At 47.0% G+C, this 23,664-nt stretch overlaps 1 protein-coding gene across 5 annotated transcripts in view; it reads left to right on the forward strand.

The window, feature by feature from the left end:
* col14a1a (collagen, type XIV, alpha 1a) overlaps positions 1 to 23,664 on the forward strand; it is a 204,801-nt gene that overhangs the window by 111,346 nt on the left and 69,791 nt on the right. For 4 of the 5 annotated variants that reach the window (XM_055634707.1, XM_055634709.1, XM_055634710.1 and 1 more), the window contains exons 19-26: positions 1,693 to 1,844; positions 6,444 to 6,573; positions 7,650 to 7,772; positions 9,873 to 10,022; positions 11,008 to 11,124; positions 14,358 to 14,504; positions 16,711 to 16,785; positions 18,507 to 18,646. In XM_055634707.1, coding sequence (XP_055490682.1) covers positions 1,693 to 1,844; positions 6,444 to 6,573; positions 7,650 to 7,772; positions 9,873 to 10,022; positions 11,008 to 11,124; positions 14,358 to 14,504; positions 16,711 to 16,785; positions 18,507 to 18,646 — 1,034 coding nt within the window. The remainder of the gene's footprint in view (positions 1 to 1,692; positions 1,845 to 6,443; positions 6,574 to 7,649; positions 7,773 to 9,872; positions 10,023 to 11,007; positions 11,125 to 14,357; positions 14,505 to 16,710; positions 16,786 to 18,506; positions 18,647 to 23,664) is intronic. The other variant, XM_055634708.1, reaches the window with a different exon arrangement.

The following is a 23,664-nucleotide window of genomic DNA, read 5'->3' on the forward strand; positions in this document are numbered from 1 at the left end:
ACCAACGGAACACACAAAATACATTTTAACAGAAACATCCACCACAGTGACTCCTCCACATTCCTCACTGTGATGGAAAGCGAAAAAATAGTTAAAATATCTTCCCTCCTTTCCTCTCCCGCGGAGCGGCTTGAACCCTCCGTTGACGGGACGATCTTGATTCCCGTAGCCGGCGGGGTTTGGGCCCTCCGCAACAGGGCGATCAGCTCCTGCATCAGGGGGAATAACCATACCCCCCCGCGCCGGGTGATCGAACCCCAGGTCGGGGCTGGTCGAGCCTCTGCGTTGTTGGAACTCCCGACTCTGCCTCTCCCGAGACTGCGAGCTCTTGATTGTAAGTCCGCGGGCCGCGGTTGGAGCGATCCCAGGCAAGGGATCGGCTCCAATGTTAAGTCCATGCCCCACGGTGGGGCTCAAGTAGGTCCGTGAAGGCCACCAGCTCCATCGATGGTAGGCCGCAGAGCGACCGGAGATGCGACCCGGAAAACGATCACTTCCCCGGCAAGGTACGAAACTGACCAAAAAGTTTCCCCCTCCCACTCCCCACATAAAATAAACCAGAGAACATTTACACAAACTTTTAACACTCACTAAATAATTAAATAAAGACGAAAAAACAGACAGACTGTTGACGGGGCTGCCAATCGTGCCATGCGTTGTTTCCCCACTGCTGTCGTAGATAGATCTCTCCCCTGCTTCTCCTCTGTGGCCCATAGTTCCACTTTCGTTTCCCCTCCCCCCAGACAGAACAAGGGTCGAGTTGTCCTAGTCATTACATTTCACCCCATCAGCCTCCGCATTCAACACATCATTTTAGTTCAGTTTAGTTTATTGTCACATGTACTGAGGTACAGTGAAAAGCTTTTTGTTGCGTCCTATACCAGTCAGCCGAAATACCATATATGATTGCAATCAAGCCGTCCACAATGTACAAATAAAGGATAAAGGGAATATTGTTTAGTGCAAGATAAAGTCCGATAGTCTGAGTGTCCCCAATGGGGTAGATACCAGACCTTTCCGCTTTCCGCAGAAACTACTCCTTCTGTGAATCTCTAAAAAAGCAGCCATGATAAACATCACACTGGTCATCAGCCAATGTGCAGGAGAGTGCAGAGATGACAACCTGGTGAGCTGTTTACTGTGGAGCAATCACTGGGTTGGGGAGATTAATATGGGATAAAGATGGGATTAATATGGATGGGTGCCCTCTGCTTGGAATGGATGGAAATGGCTGAATGGCCTGTTTCCATAGTGTTTAAGAAGGAACTGCACATGCTGGAGAATCGAAGGTTACACAAAAAAGCTGGAGAACCTCAGCGGGTGCGGCAGCATCACATTGAAGAAGGGTTTCGGCCCGAAACGTTGCCCATTTCCTTCGCTCCATAGCTGCTGCACCCGCTGAGTTTCTCCAGCTTTTTTGTGTGGCCTGTTTCCATAGATGGACACAAAATGCTGGAGTAACTCAGCGGGTCAGGCAGCATCTCTGGAGAAAAAGGATAGGTGATATTTCAGGTCAGGACCCTTCTTCAGACTGAAAGCGGTCAGCCTGGCCTATTTCCATGCTGTACAACTCCATGACAACGCTAGTCCTCTCTTCTCACAATTACACACCATCTCAGTGCCCAAGGCTGAATATCGAATCCATTCTTCTTGAATCTTGGGTTTCCGATTTGCTCTCTTTGTTTGGTTTAGTAATCCGATCTGGAATAAGGAACCTGGTCTTGGATGATGAGACCACTTTCAGTCTGCATGTCTCGTGGGAGCCTGCCGATGCCTTCATCACCCAGTACAGAGTGTCCTATGTATCTTTGAAGGGGGATCGAGCGGAAGAAGGGGTAAGCATGGTCGGTATGAGTTTTCACTTATCTAGTTTGGTATCTAGGACTGTCCTTACCAGTACCAGTCTGAGGGAAAGGTAAACAGTGAGCACAAATTGGTGAACAGCATCTTTCACCCATAATAGTTAATATACAACCTCTCGCATGAATGAATTGACGACTTGGATTTTGTGTTGGTGATTAAACCAAAAGCTGCCGCTATCATTATACCACGATCGTGCCAGCGCATATACAGTTAGAGGCAAAAGACCTGCGGCTCCAGTCAGTTATGGTTTGCTCCTCGTTTAGCTGAGCTGCTGAAGGCCTTGTACGTGGAAATCAATGACAAAAATCCTTGAAGGTTTGACCTGCTAGCTGAATCAAAATGGCCGAACATCTTTTTTGGCCCTGGAAGATCTAATTATTTTACAATTATTTCAAAATTCCATGTTTTACAACATAATTAGTTATTTTTTATTTTATTTCAGCTCTAATCTCATTTTGACATCCTTTGTTTGCTTTCGGAAGAAAGGTTTAAAGTGGGATCTTTATAATTCTCGGTTTGGTGTCTGTGAGAACTTTGCGGTGCATTTGGCAGCCCAGCCAGGTTTGTGGTGTGAGTGTGGTGCTCCCGGGCTGACTCCTTCCTGTCCGTGACCCATTGTCAGAAAGGGGGGAGCTCCTCGTATAGAAATTGCCAGGTCTCTGTGCACAGTGCTCCATGGGTAGAGTGCCAAGCGCCACAAACACAAGGCCTTGAAATGATTGTCTATGCAGTATCCTGCTTTTTGTCCCACCTCAGTGCTGAGTGAGAGTTTTGTACCATTACCAGAATGTCACCTGAACTGAGAGGTTAAAATGTACAGAAAACCCAATCAAATTGTGCATTTAACCTGAATGTTTTAGTTTGGAGGGGTAACAACATAGCAAAAGAAAATTATGGATTTTTTTTCAGATTCACCTTTGGAGATAATTTCATAAATTCATGTGATAGGAGTAGAATTAGGTTATTCTGTCCATCAAGTCTACTTCACCATTTAATCTTGGCTGATCTATCTTTCCCTCTTAATCCCATTCTCCTGCCTTCTCCCCATAACGCCTGACACCCGTACTAATCAAGAATCTATCTATCTCTGCCTCAGAAATATCCACTGAGTTGGCAGATGACTGAGTTAGGAACTCAACTTTTAATCTAATGGCATTTATAACCTTAAAAAGCACAATTTTTGGCACTATTTTGGCTACTGGCAGCAAAGCAAATTTATCAACTAATGAACGCCAACAGTAAATGTGAGAATAATCCTTCTATCCCAGATCATGTGTGCCTTGATTTGACTCTGTACGTGCCACATTTAACTAATGCTACTGTGGTATCTCTGACTGGCCTGAGGAAACAGGCCTACAGGGAATCAATAAAACAGCACAGTACAATGAGCACTGAATTAAAACCAGACACTTCCATTCCTGAAGATCTAACGCTAGCCAGTCATTCTTCCCATTCTTGCCGACAGACCCATCCTCTCAGCTGGGGTGGCCTGAATATATGATATCAAACGTTATACAAGCTTGTAAAGGTGGTGCCCAAGACACGCGACTGCATGCTGGTCCCAGAAATGAATCTGCAATCACTCAATACAATCTCTCCACTCTTTTAACTCTCTATCCATCAGCAGCATTTCTTACATTAACTCTGCTATTCCCTTTATCCTGGATCTGTACACTGTGGACGGCTTGATTGTAATTATGTATAGTCTTCCTGCTGACTGGATCGCATGCAACCAAAAGCTTTTAATTGTACTTTAGTGCACGTGACAATAAACTCAACTCAGAGGTTACGGGGAGAATGGGGTTTAGGAGGGAGAGATAGATCGGCCATGATTGAATAGTGGAGTAGACTTGATGGGCCGAATGGCCTACTTCTACTCCTATCACCTACGACCTATGCTAAGTCCTTTTATTCAGTCCACAGAGACGACCATGAGCTTCCAGGTGCATTTCACTAATACCCCATCCCACTCGTCTCTGACCTGTCTGTCGCTTCCTGCATTGTTCTGGTGAGCTCCACGTTAGCCTGTACACCTCTTCATCCATCTGGTAACATTATGGTCTTAGCGGCACACCAACTTCAAGATTTTGGAGCTGGCAAGTTGTGCTGTTATCCAACATTATCCATCTATAGTAATCACCATCCACACAGATACTTCCTGACCTGCTGGCGTTCCAACATTTTCTATTTTGTTTCAGAATTCGGGAACATTTGATCGTTAACCATATAACCATATAACAATTACAGCACGGAAACAGGCCATCTCGGCCCTACAAGTCCGTGCCGAACAACTTTTTTTCCCCTTAGTCCCACCTGCCTGCACTCATACCATAACCCTCCATTCCCTTCTCATCCATATGCCTATCCAATTTATTTTTAAATGATACCAATGAACCTGCTTCCACCACTTCCACTGGAAGCTCATTCCACACCGCTACCACTCTCTGAGTAAAGAAGTTCCCCCTCATATTACCCCTAAACTTCTGTCCCTTAATTCTGAAGTCATGTCCTCTTGTTTGAATCTTCCCTATTCCCAAAGGGAAAAGCTTGTCCACATCAACTCTGTCTATCCCTCTTATCATTTTAAAGACCTCTATCAAGTTCCCCCTTAGCCATCTGCGCTCCAGAGAATAAAGACCTAACTTATTCAACCTATCTCTGTAACTTAGTTGTTGAAACCCAGGCAACATTCTAGTAAATCTCCTCTGTACTCTCTCTATTTTGTTGACATCCTTTCTATAATTGGGCGACCAAAATTGTACACCATACTCCAGATTTGGTCTCACCAATGCCTTGTACAATTTTAACATTACATCCCAGCTTCTATACTCAATGCTCTGATTTATAAAGGCTTGCATACCAAAAGCTTTCTTTACCACCCTATCTATATGAGATTCCACCTTCAAGGAACTATGCACGGTTTTACCCAGATCCCTCTGTTCAACTGTATTCTTCAATTCCCTACCATTTACCATGTACGTCCTATTTTGATTTGTCCTGCCAAGGTGTAGCACCTCACATTTATCAGCATTAAACTCCATCTGCCATCTTTCAGCCCATTTTTCCAAATGGCCTAAATCACTTTGTAGACTTTGGAAATCCTCTTCTATCGTTACACATAGAAACATAGAAAATAGGTGTGGGAGTAGGCCATTCAGCCCTTCGAGCCTGCACTGCCATTCAATATGATCATGGCTGATCATCCAACTCGGTATCCTGTACCTGCCTTCTCTCCATACCCCCTGATCCCTTTAGCCACAAGGGCCACATCTAACTCCCTCTTAAATATAACCATATAATGAACTGGCCTCAACTACCTTCTGTGGCAGAGAGTTCCAGAGATTCACCACTCTCTGTGTGAAAAATGCTTTTCTCATCTCGGTCCTAAAGGATTTCCCCTTTATCCTTAAACTGTGACCCCTTGTCCTGGACTTCCCCAACATCTTGAACAATCTTCCTGCATCTAGCCTGTCCAACCCCTTAAGAATTTTGTAAGTTTCTATAAGATCCCCCTCAATCTTCTAAATTCTAGCGAGTACAAGCCGAGGCTGTCCAGTCTTTTTTCATATGACATAGTCATACACACGGAAACAGGCCATTCAGCCCAACTCGTCCCTGCCAACCAAGATGCCTCGTCAAAGCGAGGCACACGTCTGCATCCGGCCTATATCCTTTCCAACCCTTGCTATCCATGTGCCTGTACAAGTGTATTTTAAATGCTGTTAGGGGACCCGCCTCAACCACCTCCTCTGGCAGCGTGTTCCCGTATTTGTACTTTGCCTCTGTCCCTCTCTCACTTCTTGTATTGATTTACCAAGCAGCCAACTTTGTCACCAGTTTATCCACATGACAACAGCAGCATCACCCTGTCAGAGCTATCCCTTTTGTCCTATCCATTTCCCCCCTCCCCACCCTTGGCACGGAGGAGTCATTGAACATATTCGGGCAGAGATTGACACATGCTTCAATACGAGCCAGTCAAGGAAGTGGTGTTGAGGCCACGACTGGATCAGCCATGATCCCAGTTAATAATGGAGGAGGCTGGAGGGCCTGTCTGCTTGCCTAGATCTAGTCTAACGCTGTGAGTTTTTGCCCACCTGTGCCAACAGCTGCTGGGGCCACAATCTCTGGATTTGCTTCCACGGACCACACTCATCATAAGGCCATAAGTGATAGGAGCAGAATTAGGCCATTCAGCCCATCAAGTCTACTCCGCCATTCAATCACGGCTGATCTTTCTCTCCCTCCTAACCCAATTCTCCTGCCTTCTTCCGATAGCCCCTGACCCTCCTTCTCTGCCTCTGCCTCCCCACCACACACTCATCCTTTTAGGATGTTCCTTATAACGGACTTTGGCAAAATCTCTTGTCATGTTTACCCCCAAGACCCACCCCCCCCTCCCCTCCCCTCCAACCTCCCCTCCAACCTTCCCTCCTTTCCTGACTGTGGTCAAATTATATCTATTCTACCCTTCTCCAGTGTGCCTTGTAGGGTCCGTGTAGCCGGCTGGTGCTGTCCTGCTTGTGTTGTAGGGTCCATATAGCCAGCTGCTCCTGTGATGTGCCTGTCCTTTTATACAGGTGATGGTTCCAGGGAGGCAGAATGATCTCCTACTCCAGCCTCTGCTCTCGGACACGTCGTATCGAATTACCGTGACACCGATCTACGCCGACGGAGAAGGGAGCGGCCGCGCAGTTACTGGGAAGACGTGTAAGTGAAACAGGGTGACTGATCCTGTCACGACAGCAGCTGAGAAGATGATTCACGATATCCCATGTCGTTGAGGTTAATGCGGGCAAACCTGGCTTGGTCTACAAACTGTCATTACAAGGAACTGCAGATGATGGTTTATCACAAAGAAAGATACAAAGTGCTGGAGTAACTCGGTGGATCAGGCAGCTTCTCTAGAGAAAATGGACAGGTGATGTTTCAGGTCAGGACCCTTCTTCAGACGGAAGAAATGTCAACTGTCCAGAGATGCTGTCTGACCCATTGAGTTGCTCCAGCACTTTGTGTCTATGTCTGGTCTATAAACTCTCTTCCTTGGCCTGATGTGGCTGGAAACCTTAGTGTCAGGGCAGGAAGAAACGGAGGAAGAACTAGAGAGTGAGAGAGAATAGAAGAGGGGGAGAGACTGGAGGGGAGAGAGGGAGAGAGGCTTGAAGGTTTGAGGGAAAGGGTGAGGGAAAGGCTGTGGGAGGGAGAGACGGGTGCACGCGGGAGGGAGAGAGAGTGGGAGGGGGTGTGACTGAGGTTACAAGAGGTAGAGAGAGCGTGCGAGGGAGGAGGCAGGAGAGGGGAGGAAACAGGGTGCGGAGGTAGAATGAGCGAGTGTATAGGGGGAGAGGGATGTTGAAGGGAGAGGGAGAGAGTGCATAGGAGTGAGAGAGGGAGAGGGACGGAGAGAGGGTGCAGGGGGAGAGGGGTGTAAGAGGGTGTGGGAACCAGGATGTGAGCAGGGATAAAACCCCGGGATCACATTACTTGCTGACATTGAAATGGTAACGTAGACCCTTGCCTCCAGACAGGCAGAGAGCCGTGGATTAACGTCCCACCAGAAGAGCAGAGCTCGCTATGTGCGGCTCTCATTCTGTACTGCACTGGGAAGCCTGGATCATGTGCTTGAATCCCCTGGGCCACAAACACCCCCACCCTGAGGTGTGAGAGTTGTCCAGTTGTTCACCAGGCCACAGGTGCCCAAACCCAGTACAGTCTGAACAGGTTATTAATTTGAAGCGCATTTTAAAAGACACTGGATTATGTCTGGCGATTACTTCTGATTTCAGTGGCGCTCTCTGGCCCGATAAACCTGCACGTATCGGAGGAATGGTACAACCGTTTCCGGATTAGATGGGACGCCCCACCATCACCGACAATGGGCTACAGAGTGGTGTACACGTCGGCCTCTGGTATTTCACTTCTATCCTTGTCAACCAACCCTGGAAATATTTCCTTCTTTGCAAAAACTCGTGACGCGTTCCATCATCGCATCCCGGCGATAATTCACACTTTAAATTCGAGCCAGCATATTTCTGCTAAGCCAAGACGATAGAGTTGCTGCCTCACAGTGCCAGGGACCCGGGTTCCATCCTGACTACGGGCGCTGTCTGTGCATAGGTGGTACTCCCCGTGACCGTGTGGGTTTTCCCCGGGTGCTCCGGGTTCCTCCCACATTCCAAAGACGGACGGGTTTGTAGATTAAATGGCTTCGGAAAAGATTGTAAATTATACCTAGTGTGTAGGATGGTGCTAGTGTACAAGGTGGCTGCTGGTCGACCCGGACTCAGTGGGCCGAAGGGCCTATTTCCACGCTGTTTCTCCAAACTAAAAACTAAACAATCATTAGTACGGTTTTAGTTTCCATACAGAGTGAGGGTCAGAGCAGACGTGATGGGCTGAATCAAAATCAGAATCAGAATCACACTTTGTTCGCCAAATATGTTTTGCAACATGCGAGGAATTACATTGGCCAGGTCAGTCATACAATTAAAAACAACAGATCACTCAAAAAACACATTTTAACATGAACACCCACCACAGTGACTCCTCCACATTCCTCACTGTGATGGAAACATAGAAACATAGAAACATAGAAATTAGGTGCAGGAGTAGGCCATTCGGCCCTTCGAGCCTGCACCGCCATTTAATATGATCATGGCTGATCATCCAACTCAGTATCCCGTACCTGCCTTTTCTCCATACCCTCTGATCCCCTTGGCCACCAAGGGCCACATCAACTCCCTCTCCAATGAACTGGCAGAACTACCCTCTGTGGCAGAGAGTCCCTCGGTCATGGGCCTCGAGCTCTCCGTTGACGGGATGATCTTGACTCCCGTGGCTGGCGGCGTTCAGGCTCTCCGGGTCGAGGCTATCAAGCTCCCGCATCTGGGGGTCGTCCGCTCCCCCGCGTCGGGCGATCGAACCTCGCGTCGGGCGCTGGTCGAACCATCTGCGGCATTGGAGCTCCCGACTAGCCTCACCCGAGACTGCGAGCCCTTGATGGTAAGTCCGCAGGCAATCCCAGGCAAGGGATACGCTCCGATGTTAAAGTTCACGCCCCGCGGTGGGGCTCACGACAATCCGTGGAGGCTTCCAGCTCCAGTGATATTAGGCCGCAGAGCCCTGAGAATGTGATCCGAAAATTTATCATATCTCCGGGAAGGTAAGAAACTTGAAAAAAAGTTTCCCCCCGTCCCCTCCCCCTCCCCCCCACATAAAACAAACCAAAGAACATTAAAACAAAACTTTTAACAAACTAAAAATAACAAAAAGAAAGAAAAAACGAACAGACTGCAGGCAGGGCAGCCATCTCCCCCTGGGCCTGTTTCTAGTTACATCTGGGGATGGATTGAATTGTCCCCAGGTTGATTTCAAATGGGTTGACCAGATGGGTTTCTGGGTTGTGGGGATTGTTCTGTGAAGGTGATTAGTGAGGGCTGATGATGACTGTAAATCCTAGTGATGAATGACTGATGGGATTGCTCTGCTGGGAGCTTGCAGTGGGCTGAATGGCCTCTTTCTGCATTGTGAAAAATACCTTTCACAGAGCAAATTGAAGATCCTGAGGAATAATTGTTTGATTGATTGAAAATAGGGCATGGAAGCTGGCCCTTCGGCCCACTGAGTCCATGCTGACCATTAATCACTCATTCACAATGGTTTAATGGCATCTCACTTTCTGCATCTGCTCCCAACACATGAAGGACAATTTATAGAGGAAAAATTAACAAAACAAACCCTCATGTTTTTGGCATCTGGAAGGCAACTGGAATACCCGAGGAAACTCGCATAGTCACAGGATGAACGTTCAAACTGCACACTGCACCCGAGGTCAGGATCGAAGCTGGGTGTCTAGTGCTGTGGGACAGCAGCTCTACAGCTGCGCCTTTGTGCTGCCCGAATGTTCACCGGTGTTGGTGCGTTTGTTCAGATTCCCGGCTGGAATTCTGAGTCGGTTCTCAGTTTCTCCAGGGCAAATGTTTACATGTGCGATTTTGTTGTCATTTCAGCCCCTGGGCCAACTCTGGATACCTTTGTGGGAGATGACGTGAACACAATGTTTATTCTTAACCTACTCAGCGGAACCGAATATATCGTCAAGGTGTTTGCAACCTACCCCACGGGTTCTAGCGAGCCGCTGACAGGAAGAGCCAAGACACGTGAGACCTATTCTCTGCTTGTGTGCATACTGAGAAGTGTGTAGCTTCCTGGGACTGTGTCCCAGTGCAGGGTTTTGCCAATGCAATGGTTTACAATGGTGCTTTATTTGCCCCATTTACTGAGGTATAAGGAAATTAATTTCCGTACACAGATCCAAGATCCTCATCCTTGATTCTGAATATCTCTAAAGGGCCTGTCCCACTGTACGAGGTATTTCAAGAGTTCTCCCGAGTATCCCCTGATTCGAACTAGGAGAATTACGGTAATCGCCGCTCGTAGGTACTCGGGGCTCTTGTGGACATTTTTCAACATGTTGAAAAAACTTCACGAGCTTACCGCATTTCCCGAGCACCTGCCATTAGCGTTACGAGCCGCTAAGAGACGTCCCGAGCTCCGACGTACACGCTACGTACTTACCACGAGTTTGATTTTTTTTTTTAAACTCGGGAGAGCTCTTGGGTAAACTCGTATAGTGAGACAGGCCCTTAACTCTAAGCCTCTTTGTCTCTAAGCTTCTGAATTTTACCTTTTGGTAACATTCAAAGAATATAAAAAATGAACTAACAAAACAAGCCCAGTTTACCCTTTACATCCCCGGACATTCTTTCTTCTCCCCTCTCTCATTATGCAGAAAATACAAAAGCTCGAAAGCACATACCACCAGATTCAGGAAGAGCTTCTTCCCAGCTGTTGTCAGAAAACTGAACAGTCCTCCCACAAGCTTGGGTGCAGTTCTGATCTCCCAACCTAACGCAATGCTGACCAAGCACTTTTTTTTTTTATCATCTCCACTTTCTCTCTAACAGCAACACTATAATGCTGAAAAAATATATTCTGTACACTGGTGCAGATATTTTCTCTTTGCACTACTTGTTGTATGGCTCATGTTTAGTATGATTTGACTGGATAGCACACACCTAAAGTTTTTCACCGTACCTTGATACATGTGACAATAATAAACCAATACTATTTCCTCTCATGCAGTGTATCTTGGTGTGACGAATCTTGCCACGGAAGATGTTCGGATGACAAGCATGTGCGCTCGCTGGCAGTTTCATCGACACGCCACCTCCTACAGAGTAGTTATCGAATCACTCAGAGGTAGGTCCAAGTCATACAATGGCCTGCATTTGATTTGCGCAGCATAAAGTATCTCAGGCACATGCTGCTGATTCATGTAGAGTTCTTCACCGCAACAGCCCGGATTGGAGGGACCTGGGGGAGTGGTTGAACCTTATCTCATTGGTGTTTGGTACGAGGAGAGTAAAACGATTTGGAGGATAACAGCAGCGATAGATTGTTTAAGAAGGAACTGCAGATGCTGGAAAATCGAAGGTATACAAAAATGCTGGAGAAACTCAGCGGGTGCAGCAGCATCTATGGAGCGAAGGAAATAGGCAACGTTTCGGGCCCGAAACCTATGGAGATAGTTGAGGCAGGGACTATCCCAGCATTTTAAAAAACGTTAGACAGGTACATGGATAGGACAGGTTTGGAGGGATATGGACCAAACGTGGGCAGGTGGGACTAGTGTCGCTGGGACATATTGGCTGGTGTGGGCACGTTTAGCCTAAGGGCCTGTTTCCATACTGTATCACTCTATGACTCTATGATCCACCCACAAACAAACAAACAATAATAGTGCAAAAGACAAACCAATGCCCCCAAGTCCATGTAGATCAGAGCTATATTACACCAGTTACTGCACTTCCATTAGTTGGATTTGATTGCAAAATGCTTTGGGGGATTCTGAAAGGTACATAGAAGCTATAGAAATTTCATTTATATAGCACTTGTTGCATTCTTTTGTAATTAGCCAGCAGCAATTCACGGAACAGTCCCCTGATGCCTTTCTCCTGTGCAGGGACCCCATAGTCAGGGACAACTCGAGTACAGCAGCACTGTGCAGACTTGCCTCTCTACCGCAGTGCTGTTGGAACTCAGGCTGCCTCCCATTGGGCTTTGCATATGTTCCATATAATCTTTCAGCAATAATAAAAGAAAACTGCTTCCCATTTTGTTCTTTTTCTGCCAAAGAAAAGTCTCCCCGTGGGTGAACAATTAGAGGAAAAAGTAGCTTGGCATTTTTCCAAAGAGAGATGATCTCAACAAAGCCTTCTGTAGTAGCTGTATTTGATTTGCCAATGGATATAATGGCCCAAGAATCATGTAACGAGTATCTATTTTCAATGCATCAAAAGCTTTGGACATGCTTAGAAGTGGTTTCACAATTGATTCCAATTGGCAAAAGGCCTAATAGTGGAAGTTGTTGCTCACTACACATTACAGGCCGGAAGTCATTGTGTATATCTCTCAATGGGGCCCAGGTGTAATAACTATGGCTAGTTCTGGGCACTGCACCTGGGGGACGTGGTAGTGACTGGATGAAGGGCATAGAGCCCAGTTTCACCAGGTTAACATGGGTCTGTGCGGGTTAAATTAGTTTAGTTTAGAGATAGTGTGGAAACAGGCCATTTGGCCCACCGAGTCTACGCCGACCAGCAGCCACCGCACACCAACACTATCCTGCGCACACCCGGAACAATTTACATTTATAGCAAGCCAATTAACCTACATACCTGTACGTCTTTGGAGCGTGGGTGGAAACTGAAGCTCTCGGAGAAAACCCACGCGGTTACGGCGAGAACGTAAAACTCCGTACAGGCAGCACCCGTAGTCGGGATCGAACCTGGGTCTCCGGCGCTGCAAGCGCTGTAAGGCAGCAGCTCTACCACTGCACCACCCTGCCGCCCATTATGAAGGGAGAATCCGCAGGCTTGAGTTGCGTTTCCGCAGAAGATTGAGGCGCTGAGGCGTTGATCTGAGGGGTGTTTAATTGCGAGGTTGTGTTCTATCGGCCTAATTGGTTGCTGCAACAAAACCTAAACAAAGTGGAAGAGAAATGTCTTCAAGATAGCCAGGTTGTTGAGGGAGTGTGTCAGGGTTTTCTTTACACAAGTCAGTAGAACCATCTGCCTCTGAGTTAAAATCCATGTTCTCACATTTAAATGTCCATGCACTGAGGATCTGGGTCTAATTTGCACGTTGTCAAACTGCGCTGTGGAAAAATGTAAGAAGAATGGAAACAATAACAGGTTGATGGAGACAAGTTGAATTCCTCTCCAACTGAGCACTACATTGCCCAAACTATTTCACACTACTTCATCAGCTACTTTTGTTTTTGATTTAGTTTAGAGATACAGCACGGATACAGGCCCTTCGGCCCATCGAGTCAGCACCGGCCAGCGATCCCCCCCACATTTTATTCATTTATTTATTTATTTGTTTCTTTATTTCGAACAGAATAAAAGAATAAAAAGCAAGCGTGAAACAGCATACAAAAAACAAAACAAGAATATTTATAAAGTGTCATAAACAATATCTATAAATAAATGAAATCGTATGTGGCTGAAAAGGAGCAGGAAGAAGCCAAAGCTTCTTAATTCCCACCCCTTATTCAACTGCTTATAATTATCTTCTACAAATTTAGCAGCTATATGTACACCATATGTACACCAGCAGCTATATTTACACCAAAGTATTTACATTTATACACTAATCAAATATTTACAAACATTAACACAAGTCTACACACACTAGGAACAATTTACACTCATACCAAGTATATAAACCCAAGCCAATTAACCTACAAACCTATACTTCTTTGGAGTGTGGGAGGAAACTGAAGAGGTCGAAGAAAAAACCCACATGGTCACGGGGAGAACGTACATACTCCGCACAGACAGCACCCGTAGTTGGGATCGAACGCTAGGCCCCTGGCACTCAAACACAGTAAGGCAGCAACTCTACTGCTGCACCACTGTACCGTCCACTGTGGTGTTAAGGCCAAGAAATCTCATAGCACATTATAGGCAGCTACAGGAGACACACATAAGACTTGTGTTTCTTTACCCAACCTTGGAGATTAGCTTCATTGATGAGGTTAATCGTGAGGTTAGCACCATACAGCCAATTACATCATAAGTGCGGGTCAGATTGAAATGGAAAATAAGGATACAAAGTGCTGCTGTATCTCAGCGGGCCGGGCAGCATTACTGGAGAACAAGGACAGGTGACGTTTCTGGTTGGGACCCTTCTTCAGACCTCAATCCAATCTGAAGAAGGGTACCAGCCTGAAACATCGCCGATCTATGTTCTCCGGAGATGCTACCTGAAATGCTGAGAGATACGCCAGTGCTCTTTTTTGGTAAGGCCAGCATCTGCAGTTCCTCGTGACGAGGTTGAAATGAATCCGTGCTCATCCCTCTCTGTGCCCTCTCACTGTTCTCTGACTAAATGACCAATAATCAATTATTTGTCTTGTGAACCTTCAGATGGAAAGAAGGAAGAGGTGATTGTTAATGGAGGGACATCTCGTCACTGCTTTTATGATCTCATCCCAAACACCAAGCACAGGATCAGTGTGTACACCCAGCTGCAGGAGATGGAAGGTTTGGCTGTGAACATACTCGAAGCAACTGGTAAGTAGTCACTCACCTTCACTCTCCACTTGTTCCCTTTCCTTTCAGCTCAGTCTCCCTCATCCTTCATGCATCCAGAGGCAATGTTGCAGCCCAGGTTGTCAATGATGAAAGTTTCTTTCTATCATGTGATATGTATCCACCATGACTTCCTTGGAAATGGCGTCACAGGTAGATAGGGTGGTCATAAAGGCTTTTGTCACATTGAGTATTGAGTATAGAAGTTGGGAGGTCTTGCTGCAGTTATATACAACGTGGTGGGACCACGTTTTGAGTATTTTGTTCAGTTTCGGTCACCATGTTATAGAAAAAATGTTGTCAAGCTGGAATGGGTGCAAAGAAGATTACAAGGATATTGCCAGGACTCGAGGGCCTGAGCTGAAGGGAGAGGTCGCGCAGACTAGGACTTTATTCCTTGGAATGCAGGAGGATGAGGGGTGATCTTATAGAGGTTTACATAACCGTGAGGGGCCTAGATCGGGTAAACACACAGTCTTTTGCCCAGAGTAGGGTAATCAAGAACCAGAGGACATCAGTTTAGGGTGAGGGGGAAAAGATTTACTGGGAACCTGAGCAGTAACTTTTTACACAAAGGGTGGTGGGTGGGTGTATGGGATGAGTTGCCGGAGGAGGTAGTTGAGTTAGGTACTATCGCAAAGTTTAAGAAACTCAGTCATTGTTAGCTCTGGGCTCACTGGCTCCGTGATCCAGCAATATCGTGATCCAACAATCCCCTTCCCTTTACACTCTGCTCCCCCTCCCACTCCACTTCTTTGTAATATCAAACAACTAAATTCTGGAATTCCTTCTCTCAATATCTCCTCTCTTTTTTTCCTTAATGTACTAAAATCCAGCTCTTTGTCCAAATCCTTAGGTCAACTCTCCTAATGGAATCGGGCTCTGCTGCACACAAAGTCTAAGTTGACCATCAAACAACCATTGTCTACTGGATCTCTCCATTGCTAACCATGTTAACTCCTCTTCCTGAATTTGGATGATCAGCTATGATCATGTTGAATGGCGGTGCTGTCTCGAAGGCCCGAATGGCCTCCTCCAGAACCTAATTTCTATGTTCCCCATTCCGATACTGACCTTTCTGTCCTGGGTCTGCTGCATTGCTAGTGCGAGGCCACACACAAACTGGAGCAACAGCACCTCATATTCCACTTTATTCATTTACAATCTAATGGTATGAACGCCGATTTCTCCAATTTTAGGAAACCACTAACTAACCCCCCCCCCCCCCCCCCCCCCCCCCCCCCCACCACTCAACCCCTCCCCCCCCCCCCCTGTGCCCCCCACTGGACTCCTACATTTCCCCCCCCCACCTCCCTTCACCCCCCTTCCCCCCCCCCCCCCCCCCCCCCTTTCCTCCCTTTGACTTACATCCACTCCATATTTCCCCCCTGTCTCACACCTTACACTATAAGCCATATAACCATATAACAATTACAGCACGGAAACAGGCCATCTCGGCCCCACAAGTCCGTGCCAAACAACTTTTTTTCCCTTAGTCCCACCTGCCAGCACTCATACCATAACCCTCCATTCCCTTCTCATCCATATGCCTATCCAATTTATTTTTAAATGATACCAACGAACCTGCCTCCACGACTTCCACTGGAAGCTCATTCCACACCGCTACCACTCTCTGAGTAAAGAAGTTCCCCCTCATGTTACCCCTAAACTTCTGTCCCTTAATTCTGAAGTCATCTGCCCATCAAAAACCTCCCTCGCCAATTACCTGCCATGCTTTGCCCTGCCTTGTTTCTAGCTTTCTAGCTCCCTCCCCCTCTCTACAAACAGTCTGAAGAAGAGACTCGACCCACGGCGTCACCTTTCTATGTTCTCTAAGGATGCTGCCTGATCTTGTGAGTTACTCCAGCACTTTATTTCATTCTGCTTATTAAGCATCCTCAACTCCCACTCACCTACACACTAAAGGCAATCTACAGTGGACAATTGACCCACTAACCCCCAGACACATGAGAACGTTCAAATGTTACACAAATAGCACCGGACATCAAGATCTCTTTGTTAAAGATTCTTCAAAAATGCAAGGTGGTGTTGGAGGAGGACATTGAACCAGCGAATCCCGATGGATTCCCCCTCATTGTATCAAGTCTCTCGTGCGCTGATAATTGTGTGGCTTTCGAACGTGTGTGGGATGCGGTTTTACTGTAAATGTCTATTTCTTTTGTTTTAGTTCCAGTTCCGACGGAGCCACCAACTCCTCCTCCAACAACCGTCCCGCCGCCCACAATCCCACCGGCTCGGGAGGGTAAGAGAAATTATAATTGATAAAGGGAAATAAGATTACCTTTGAGACTTTATGCAAAAAAAGAGTCATGGAGGACCTGTCCCACTTAGGCTATGTTCAGGCGACTGCCGGTGACTGTCATAGTCGTATCTGGTCGCTGTAAAACTGGCGACTGGACCCCCCTTCGACATAAAATTTGAAATAGAATCATTTCTTTAACAACAACAACAAAAAATGGCCAGCACCGGCGACAACTTGCGTTACCTGGGCCAACCCGTGTCACCTGGCGCCAATCTACGTTAACCTTGCGACAACTACAACAGCACCTCCGTCAGGAGAAGTCAAGCTACGCTCATTGGCGTCAAACCCACTGTCGCCGACTGTCTCCGAAAATGTTTCAACATGTTGAAAATCCAGCGGTGACCAGAAAGACGCTGCGACTCTTTGGGCGACTGAGGAGACTACTCACGACCATACAGGCAACCCCCCCGGCGACCATGTGGCAACAGCCTAGTCGCCTGTAGTCACCTAAAAAATAGCCAAAGTGGAACAGGCCCTTGACTTTCTCCCGTGACAATTTTAACTTTTTCCTGTTCTGCTGTGTTTCCTGCCATCTTGTGAAAGGGTTTTCCAATAGTCTGGTTTATACAACTTAGTTATTGTCCATGCTATATACTGACCATGGTTTGCAATGGGACTAACCAATTATCCTGTTGAAGGAGTTTTCAACCAATTAAAATGTTGACAAAGTTGGTGGGGGGAGAAACTGAGGAAAAAAATGGTGGACGAAACTGTGGAAGAAAACATTTTTACCACCTGAAGACTTGGTAGATCATTCCAGTGAGGTTGCTTAGGGCTGGTGTTTGGTATCTTCTTCAATGTCAGTAAATATTTAGAACTCTCTCCCCAAAAAGTTATGAGACTGGGAATCAATTGACATCCTCACAGATCGGTATGAATATTGATTTCTCTAATTTAAGTAACTCTTGCATTCCCTCTTTCTATAACTCTCCCCCACACTAGTCGTCCTGCTAGTTTCACTGTTCATATCCCGTCACTTCACCTCTGCCAAAGCCAACAATGGACCATTGTGGGCTCTATTGTTCCTTGGTGATCAGTGCTGGCTCTGAATTATTCTGTACCTTTTCATACCTTTAGTTTCCTTTGCCCTGACGCTCAGCCTGAAGAAGGGTCTCGACCAAAAACGTCACCTATTCCTTTTCTCCAGAGATACTGCCTGACCCACTGAATTAATCCAGCACATTATGTCTATTTTCGGTGTAGACCAGCATTTGCAGTCCCTTCCTACACATTGCTAGGTTTTTCTTGGGCCTGGATATTAAGGTTTCGGGTGGGAGCAATGAAGTTTAGATGCACATCACCATTGGACTAATGAAATAAGATCAGCTTGGTGTAAATATGCTCCGAGTATTTTCTCAGGTGTTTATTATGCCCCTGTCCCACTTAGGAAACCTGAACGGAAACCTCTGGAGACTTTGCGCCTCACCCAAGGTTTCCATGCGGTTCCCGGAGGTTTTTTTCAGTTTCCCTACCTGCTTCCACTACCTGCAACCCCCGGCAACCACCTGCAACCTCCGGGAACCGCACGGAAACCTTGGGTGGGGCGCAAAGTCTCCAGAGGTTTCCGTTAAGGTTTCCTAAGTGGGACAGGGGCATAAGGTGTTGCATGTTAACAGCAACCTTTCATTTCAGACAACTTCTAATTGTTCTTCTCTCTGCAGTTTGCAAAACTGCCAAAGCTAATCTGGTCTTCCTAGTGGATGGATCGTGGAGTATTGGGGATGAGAACTTTGACAAGATCATTGGTTTCTTGTACAACACCATTGGAGCTCTGTATAAGATTGGACCGGATGGGACTCAGGTAAGTACTGGCTGGCGGAGGTGAGCCTGAACTTGGCCAGAAGGGAGCTGGAGGTGGTGCCTCAGTGAGTGATTGTTTGATTGCTGAGAGGAACACGGTTTCTCTGCGTTCCGCCTTCACCACAGCTGTACCAGGCTTTGAAATGTTGAGTACATTGGCTTTGGAGCTACAGTAGCCATCCCACTTTGTCTGTGCCCGTTTAGTCTTATTCCACTACACTTCACCATTGCCCAGCAAATTGCCAGGTGTTCATCCAATTCTATTTCAAAGGCTCTGCTGAAACTGCTTCCACCACCTTACTGGGCAAAGGGTTCCAGATCACACCTCTTAAAATGCCCTTCATCCTAATTTCCTGCTTTTTTTTTTGCCAATCAGCTTAAATATAACCATATAACCATATAACAATTACAGCACGGAAACAGGCCATCTCGGCCATACAAGTCCGTGCTGAACAAATTTTTTTTCCCCTTAGTCCCACCTGCCTGCACTCATACCATAACCCTCCATTCCCTTCTCATCCATATGCCTATCCAATTTATTTTTAAATGATACCAATGAACCTGCCTCCACCACTTCCACTGGAAGCTCATTCCACACTGCCACCACTCTCTGCGTAAAGAAGTTCCCCCTCATATTACCCCTAAACTTCTGTCCCTTAATTCTGAAGTCATGTCCTCTTCTTTGAATCTTCCCTATTCTCAAAGGGAAAAGCTTGTCCACATCAACTCTGTCTATCCCTCTCATCAATTTAAAGACCTCTATCAGGTCCCCCCTTAACCTTCTGCGCTCCAGAGAATAAAGACCTAACTTATTCAACCTATCTCTGTAACTTAGTATGTTTGGTGACCCTGCAATATCAAACCCTTCATGATTTCAAACTCTTATCAGTTCTCGCCTTAACGTTCTCTGCTCTAAGGAGAAAGCTCCAGATTCACCATAAAACAGGAGTCGCGCACCCCCAGGATTGTTCTTAGACCTCCATTTACACCCTGTTCAAGGAGGTGATGTCCTTCTTAAAGCATGGCACCCAGATTTGGAACCAGGGACCTCATAATTAATAAAAGGTTTAGCATATCTGCCGTAAAAATCTAACAGCAGGAGGAACTCAGTGGGTCAGACAGCATCTGTGGAGGGAATGGACAGTTGACGATTCTGGTCAAAACGCATCTTCAGACTGCCGGAGTCGGGGGGTGATCGCTGGCATGGGGCATGGGTGGGGTAAGAGCTGGCAAGTAGTAGGTGGATCCAGATAAGGAGGGGTTTATTGGCAGATGAATCAGGAGTGGGGGGGAAGGGGCGGTAGGGAGGGTGGTGAAGAGTGCCCCCTCCCCCCCACACATCCAAAGCTGTAGGTGGCGTCAGGATCCAGTAGTGTTGGCGTCTCCAGTCTGCCATCTGGGTCTTGCCGCACATCCCTGACACTGATCATGCCACATCCTCCATTTCCTAATCTAACACCGCCCCCACAGCCAGAGGCCTTATTTGTACCCGTGCACCCAACCTACCCACATGAGTTCCTTGTCCACCCTGATGTCAAGCCCTTCTTCCGTCACCTCCGCCTCTCTGCCTGTTTCTTTGACAAGGAGTCCATGTCCACCTGCGATGAACCCTTCTGCCATCTTCAACACTCCTCTTCCTCTTGGACACAACCTGCTGGCCTTCTTTCCTCTCAGCCTTTCCATTAACAACTGCTGCCATGACAGCGGCCATCTTGACTTCTCCACTCACTTCACCCAATCTAATCCACCCCCTCCAAACGCACAGCCCACCACTCACTCAATCCAATTCCCAATATTCTCATCAAACCTGGTCACGTGGGCGGTGCAGTTGTAGTCTGGCAGACTGACAAGTAACAAGTAACAAGTAACAAGTAGCCTTTATTGTCATTCAGACCTTGCTGTCTGAACGAAATGTTGTTGCCTTGCAGTCCTACATATAGTAAAAATGACAAAACACACAATAAACACAAATTAACATCCACCACAGTGAGTTCAACAGGCACCTCCTCACTGTGATGGAAGGCAAAAGTCTTAAGTCTTTGTCTCCATATAACCATATAACCATATAACCATATAACAATTACAGCACGGAAACAGGCCATCTCGACCCTTCTAGTCCGTGCCGAACACATAATCTCCCCTAGTCCCATATACCTGCGCTCAGACCATAATCCTCCATTCCCTTCCCATCCATATAACTATCCAATTTATTTTTAATGATAAAAACGACCTGCCTCCACCACCTTCACTGGAAGCTCATTCCACACAGCTACCACTCTCTGAGTAAAGAAGTTCCCCCTCATGTTACCCCTAAACTTCAGTCCCTTATTCTCATGTCATGTCCCCTTGTTTGAATCTTCCCTACTCTCAGTGGGAAAAGCTTTTCCACGTCAACTCTGTCTATCCCTCTCATCATTTTAAAAACCTCTATCAAGTCCCCCCTTAACCTTCTGCGCTCCAAAGAATAAAGCCCTAACTTGTTCAACCTTTCTCTGTAACTTAGTTGCTGAAACCCAGGCAACATTCTAGTAAATCTCCTCTGTACTCTCTCTATTTTGTTGACATCCTTCCTATAATTAGGCGACCAAAATTGTACCCATACTCCAGAATTGGCCTCACCAATGCCTTGTACAATAGGCATCATCCCTTCTTATTCTCCCTCTGCGCCGAGGCCGCTGCCACTGTCCCAGCCGCCGCTGTCGTCCACTGGGCCCGCGGTCGGGTCGAGTGGCCGCTGCCGCCGGAACGTGCCCCAGCTCCGAGTTCTGGTCGCCGCTGTCCCAGCTCCGAGGCCAGGCCGCCGCTGCCGCTGCTCCAGCTCCAATGCCGTGTGGCCGCTGTCACTGTCCCCGCTCCGAGGCCATTAGGCCTCGGCGCAGGCGGAGACGGGGGATACGACAAAAGAAGTCGCATCCCTCGAAGGAAGAGACCAAAAACGTGTTCCCCCCCACATACACAACAAAATCAACCAAAAATCAACTAAACAAGACAAAAGAACAACACAAAAAAGGAAAGAAAAAACAGACAGACTGCAGGCGAGCCGCAGCTGCTAAGGCAGCGCTGCCATCTTGAGTATGACCTCCATCATGCTGAGGCCAGGCATCAGGTCTCGCCTCTTAGACCCTTAACCATGATCCCACCAACACGCACCAGGCCACCTAACATCACAGATCTCATGACTTCTGACAATCTTCCCTACATAGCTTCCAACTTGATAGATCCCCAAGCCTGCACTGCTTGTTTCTATCATCAAAATCCTCAAACAGGACTGCCCCAGTAGGCCCATTGTTTCTGCCAGCTCTTGCCCCTCTGCACTCATCTCCAAATGCCTTGACTTGTATTCTTGCCCTTTGGCTAATCTCTTCCCACCTGCATACAAGACACCTCACACGCTCTCTAACACTTTAAAAACTTCCAATTACTAGGCTTCCCCTGCTTCATATCTACCACAAACACCTTGCACTTCCAATCCACCACCAGGAAGGCCTCAGCACCCTCTGTGCCTTCTGAGAACACCAACCCAACCAATTCCCCTCAATAACACCGTCCTCCCTCCTGGTAGAACTTGTTTTCACTCGCAGCAACCTTTCTTCTCATTCCTCTCACTTTTTGAAATCAAAGACGCAACCGTTGGCACATGCATGACCATTGTTATGCCTGTCCATTCTTGGCGACTTTGAACACTCTTCGTCCTAAATGTACCCGACGCGCTAATGCACGTGCCGTCAGGGCAGGTAGTGCCAAACCCTGACCAAAATTATAAAAAGGTAATTATTAAATATAAATAGTAAAGATTTCCAATTCATTTACTAAATTCAGTATTTATTATTAAATGGTTATTATTATAATAATCGATCGTAGGTAATTCTCTCGTGCCTTTTATCCCCAGTACATGTAATATGTGTGCTATGTTCAACTCACGAGCCGTGGACGCTGCTTCAAGCCTTCACTTACAACGGGCAAGAAAGGCAGCTGAAATTCTGCCCTTGCACCGTGGATGGCGTGCTGCACAGTTTTCTGCGCATGCGCGGTTTTTCCGCTTTTCTGTGCATGCGCGGATTTTTACAATTTTTAAAAGTCGACTGACTGCCTAGTGCTACCCTGAGCAATTACCTACGGCACGTGCCGGGTACCCTGGCACCATCCACCAACTATTTCTCCACGACATCAACTATTGCACTGGGGCTGCCTCCTGCACCCTCCCAGAACTTCATCAACTTCACCACTACGCTGTTATATCTGACACCTCTCTCCCCGATCTCGATTGCTCTGTCTCCATCAGACTATCTGCAAACCCACTGACTTCCACAGCTACCTTGACTACACTTTCTCCACCCTGAGTCATGAAAGGACGCTACTTTCTTGCAGTTTCTCCATCTCTGTCGCATCTGCTCTCAAGACAACCCTTTCCACTTGAGGACATGTTGGATGTCCTCGTTCTTCAGCAAATGTGTTTTCCCTGCCATGCCCCAGCCCCCGCAGTTGTGAACCCTCACCCATGTCTCACCTGGTTTTGCTCTCACCTCCCATCACGGGTTGCATCTTACCTTCTCCACCCCTCTCTGTTCACTTCAGAAAACTACTGCTGAGTCTGAAGAAGGGTTCCCACCCGAAACGTCACCAATTCCTTTTCTTCAGAGATGCTGCCTGACCCATTGAGTTACCCCAGCATTTTGTGTCTGTCTGCAGAGACATTTCTCCCTCTGTGATTCTCTGGTTCGTTCATATATCGGAGAGCAATTGAGTGAAACCAAATAACTGATAAAGCAATATTGTCCCTGCGCTCAGGTTTTAAGACATTAGAGCCAATGCTTAATTTAAATGTGCATTTTCGAATAATCCCCAGTCAAACAGCAGCTAACCACATCCATGGAGCGGTGCCCCAGAAACTAGGCTCCTGTTACAAAGCCTCGCTGTCGTCTCCGCTTACCCACAGAGTGTTCCACATGCCCTAATCTCATCAGGAATCTTGACTTCTGGTCCCCTCATTCATTCCCTGCGTGAGGTTTTATGGAACTG

This window comes from Leucoraja erinacea, chromosome 4 (genome assembly GCF_028641065.1).
Source record: "Leucoraja erinacea ecotype New England chromosome 4, Leri_hhj_1, whole genome shotgun sequence".
Lineage (NCBI taxonomy): Eukaryota > Metazoa > Chordata > Chondrichthyes > Rajiformes > Rajidae > Leucoraja > Leucoraja erinaceus.